The sequence below is a fragment of the Chanos chanos genome, chromosome 9 (assembly GCF_902362185.1).
Source record: "Chanos chanos chromosome 9, fChaCha1.1, whole genome shotgun sequence".
Taxonomy (NCBI): Eukaryota; Metazoa; Chordata; class Actinopteri; order Gonorynchiformes; family Chanidae; genus Chanos; species Chanos chanos.
This window is the reverse complement of record NC_044503.1, coordinates 43,267,137-43,272,136: the sequence shown is the minus strand read 5'-3', so window position 1 is coordinate 43,272,136 and position 5,000 is coordinate 43,267,137. Positions and strand designations below refer to the sequence as shown.

The following is a 5,000-nucleotide window of genomic DNA, read 5'->3' as shown; positions in this document are numbered from 1 at the left end:
AGACTCCACTGTCCATCCTCTCATCCACCCATCCTCTAATCCATCCATCCCTTCATCCACCCATTCATTCACCCATCCATCCATCCACCCATCCATCTTCTCTTCTATCCATCCATCCATCTTCTCTTCTATCCATCCATCCATCCATCCATCCATGCATCCACCCATCCATCTTCTCTTCTATCCATCCATCCATCTTCTCTTCTATCCATCCATCCATCCATCCATCCATCCATCCATCCATTCATCCACCCATCCATCTTCTGTTCTACCCATCCATCCATCTTCTCTTCTATCCATCCATCCATCCACCCATCCACCCATCCATCTTCTCTTCTATCCATCCATCCATCCATCCACCCATCCATTCATCCACCTATCCATCTTCTCTTCTATCCACCCATCCATCCATCCATCCACCCATCCTCTCTTCCATCCATCCATCCATCCATCCATCCATCTTCTCTTCTATCCATCCATCCATCCATCCTCTAATCCATTCATCCATCCATCCACCCATCCATCGGTCAGACACACTCTCTCACCGGTGGAGTTTTTGCGTTTCCTGCGGTAGCTGCCCAGTATAGCGCGTGGGGAGGTGGCCAGACTCTGCAGGGTGGGGGAGGGCAGCACCTCCTCTGGTCGAAACTCGGGCAATTCAGCAAACCGCTCTTCAAAATACACCTCTGACAGGACCCTGCACATACACACACACAGCCAATCACAACACAGGATTCAACTCCTCAGCCAATCACGTTGTCACTTGACCATAAACTGATCACAGTTAAGGGTTAATTAAGACATGGGATTCCCAGACCCCAGTTATACGACCTTGCAACTCCTGACTGTTAGGAACAGGAAGACTAGTTCACGCTTCAACCTGTTCACAGTTTTTAGAATTTAAAGTCCTGTTAGAGGACCAGCATAAGAAAACTTAACTTGAACAACAGGACCATCACTCAAGCCATTTGAGCAGAAAAATAAACATGTTTGGACTACACTGACCTTTTTCAAATCAATGCACAGCTACTCTGACGTTAGAAAAGTGAGTTTGGACTCAGAGAAGCCTAGAGATTAGACCCACTGCATTCACGTGTGTGGACTCACATATACCAATACTCACTCACTATCTAAGCTGGTTATCCTGATTAGGGTCACGGGGGGTACTGGAGCCTATCCCAGCGGCCATAGGGCGAAAGGCGGGGGAACATATACCCATAGAACATGTTATTTATGGTCTGGGTGATGGCACCATGTGTTTTGTTGTTAGTTAACATGGTCAACACTGTTAAAGCTGTTTTAATGGTCTGCTCTGTTAAAGAACACACACATCGCTCAATATGCATGACACAAGTGTGTGGAACACTCATTATTATTAAGGATCAAAAGCACTAACAGGGTGGAACGTTCTATATTCTTAAGGGTCAAAAGCTCTAACAGGGTGGAACGTTCTTTATTCTTAAGGGTCAAAAGCTGTAACAGGGTGGAACGTTCTTTATTCTTAAGGGTCAAAAGCTCTAACAGGGTGGAACGTTCTTTATTCTTAAGGGTCAAAAGCTCTAACAGGGTGGAACGTTCTTTATTCTTAAGGGTCAAAAGCGTTAACAGTGTGGAACGTTCTTTATTCTTAGAATATGAAGTCCCTATAACTGGTGCCATGTTAAAAAAAAAGGAAAAAAAAAACTTCTTTCAAGAGCTATGGTGAAGAATAAGAGAAATCTGCAATGGTTCCTGACACATGTACTGTGACCAGACCAGACCAGAACCAGACCAGGCCAGGCCAGACTGGACCGGACCAGGCCAAGCCAGACCGGACCAGACCAGACCAGACCAGACCAGAACCAGACCAGACCGGACCGGACCAGGCCAGACCGGACCGGACCGGACCGGACCAGACCAGACCGGACCAGGCCAGGCCAGACCAGGCCAGACCAGGCCAGACCAGACCGGACCGGACCAGACCAGGCCGGACCGGACCGGACCGGACCGGACCAGGCCAGACCGGACCGGACCGGACCGGACCAGACCAGACCAGGCCAGACCAGGCCAGGCCAGACCAGGCCAGGCCAGACCGGACCGGACCAGACCAGGCCAGACCAGACCGGACCAGACCGGACCGGACCAGGCCAAGCCAGACCGGACCAGACCAGGCCAGGCCAGACCGGACCAGGCCAGGCCAGACTGGACCGGACCGGACCAGGCCAAGCCAGACCGGACCAGACCAGGCCAGACCGGACCAGACCAGGCCAGACCGGACTGGACCAGGCCAGACCGGACCGGACCAGACCAGGCCAGACCGGACCAGACCAGACCGGACCAGACCAGACCAGGCCAGACCGGACCAGACCGGACCAGGCCAAGCCAGACCAGACCAGACCAGACCAGGCCAGGCCAGACCGGACCGGACCGGACCGGACCGGACCAGACCGGACCAGACCGGACCGGACCAGACCAGGCCAGGCCAGGCCAGGCCAGGCCAGGCCAGGCCAGACCGGACCGGACCAGGCCAAGCCAGACCGGACCGGACCAGGCCAAGCCAGACCGGACCGGACCGGACCAGACCAGAACAGCGCCGGGGTTTTCAGTTCTGGTACAGGACCGTTACACCCCCAGCCTTACAGACACATGTTAGAGTCTGGGTGACACTCACTTATCCACCGAATCAAACGTTTTCTTCAACGGAGGGGGGCGGGCCTTGACTTTTTTGGTGGGTGGGACTTCTTTGTCACTTTGGGGAGGAGGAAGGGCAAGGTCTGCCCCTGAGGGCGTGGCCAAGGGAGAGGAGGGGTGTGAGTCTTTCCAGCTGGCCTACAGAGAAAGAGAGAGAGGTGGGTGGGGTGTTAAATGCAGACAACTGAATCTGGAAAAAGCAGTATTGAGTTCGATGATAATGTGTGTGTGTGTGTGCGAGTGTGTGTGGGTGTGTGTGTGTGTGTGTCTGAGTGTGTGTGTGTGTGTGTGTGTGTGTGTGAGTGTGAGCAGTAATAATATCTCCACTCCAGAGCTGCTGATGACATTCTCGTAGGTCAGATGTGTTGGCACACTCTCTCTCTCTGTCTCTCTCTCTCCATCTCTTTCTCTCTCTCTCTCTCCCTCTCACTCTCTTTCTCTCTCTCCCTCCCTCTTCCCCTCTCTCTCCCTCTCTCTCTCTCTCTCTCTCTCTCTCCCCGTCTCTCTCCCAGTGCAGAGAGGGGAGCTATTTTTACTGCCTGGTTCTTACACAGTCAACAAGAGAGAGGAGAAAATCTCTCCATCTTCTAAAACAACTGGCATCAAATCTGATCAAATTCATGCAGCCAAACACATCACCCTGACCAATCAACTACTGATTTATAATTACACACATCATCACCCTGACCAATCAACTACTGATTTATAATTACACATCATCACCCTGACCAATCAACTACTGGTTTATAATTACACATCATCATCCTGACCAATCAACTACTAATTTATAATTACACACATCATCCTGACCAATCAACTACTGGTTTATAATTACACACATCATCACCCTGACCAGTCAACTACTGATTTATAATTACACATCATCACCCTGACCAATCAACTACTGATTTATAATTACACATCATCACCCTGACCAATCAACTACTGATTTATAATTACACAAATCATCACCCTGACCAATCAACTACTGATTTATAATTACACACATCATCACCCTGACCAATCAACTACTGATTTATAATTACACACATCATCACCCTGACCAATCAACTACTGATTTATAATTACACACATCATCACCCTGACCAATCAACTACTGATTTATAATTACACACATCATCACCCTGACCAATCAACTACTGATTTATAATTACACATCATCACCCTGACCAATCAACTACTGGTTTATAATTACACATCATCACCCTGACCAATCAACTACTGGTTTAGAATTACACATCATCACCCTGACCAATCAACTACTGATTTATAATTACACATCATCACCCTGACCAATCAACTACTGATTTATAATTACACACATCATCACCCTGACCAATCAACTACTGATTTATAATTACACATCATCACCCTGACCAATCAACTACTGGTTTGTAATTAAACTGTTGCAGATTACAATACAGTCGATCCACAGAGAACTAACAGCAAAAACAACAGTTCACTGCAGCAAAAGCCCAAGGCACTGGCCGAAACTAGAGCTCACAGAATATCATATACGGCGTATTAATATTCATGAGCTCATTATGAATAATAATCAGTTATGTAAATGAGCAGGGTGTAGGACCTCTTTGGGATCTTTGGTGCGGGCAGTGTTGGTAACGCTGGCGGAGTTCTCTCCATCACCATGTACGTCTGCTCCCCCGTCTGAGGAGCCCTCTTCCGTGGGGTGGCCCATGGAGGTGCCTGTCTCAACAGAACGCTCCTCCTCCGCTGAAAAACGCCCACTGCTCTCTCGTTCTTTCTCTCGCTCCTTCTCTTTCTCTCTGTCCTTGCCCCGCCCTCCGCCGTCGTAACTGCCCACAGGGATACTGGCCACAGCCGCCTTCACCTTCTGAGGGGTCCTGGCAGCAACAGCGGGGGGTTTGGGAGTGCCCTGCGCCGTGCCTGATGGGAAACATCCGTCAGCACAACAGCTGTATGGTAGAGTGAGCGACAGGTGTGTGACAGGTGTGTGGTAGTGTGTGTGACAGGTGTGTGGTAGTGTGTGACAGGTGTGTGGTAGTGTGAGTGACAGGTGTGTGTGACAGGTGTGTGGTAGTGTGTGTGACAGGTGTGTGGTAGTGTGTGTGACAGGTGTGTGGTAGTGTGAGTGACAGGTGTGTGGTAGTGTGTGTGACAGGTGTGTGGTAGTGTGTGTGTGACAGGTGTGTGGTAGTGTGAGTGACAGGTGTGTGGTAGTGTGTGTGACAGGTGTGTGGTAGTGTGTGTGACAGGTGTGTGGTAGCGTGAGTGACAGGTGTGTGGTAGTGTGTGTGGTAGTGTGTGTGACAGGTGTGTGGTAGTGTGTG

At 49.9% G+C, this 5,000-nt stretch overlaps 1 protein-coding gene across 1 annotated transcript in view; it reads right to left on the bottom strand.

The window, feature by feature from the left end:
- cicb (capicua transcriptional repressor b) overlaps positions 1-5,000 on the bottom strand; it is a 42,525-nt gene that overhangs the window by 6,055 nt on the left and 31,470 nt on the right. The window contains exons 16-18 of the mRNA XM_030785625.1: positions 4,277-4,596; positions 2,651-2,808; positions 546-697 (exon numbers count right to left, since the gene is read on the bottom strand). Of these exons, the coding sequence (XP_030641485.1) occupies positions 546-697; positions 2,651-2,808; positions 4,277-4,596 (630 nt within the window). The remainder of the gene's footprint in view (positions 1-545; positions 698-2,650; positions 2,809-4,276; positions 4,597-5,000) is intronic.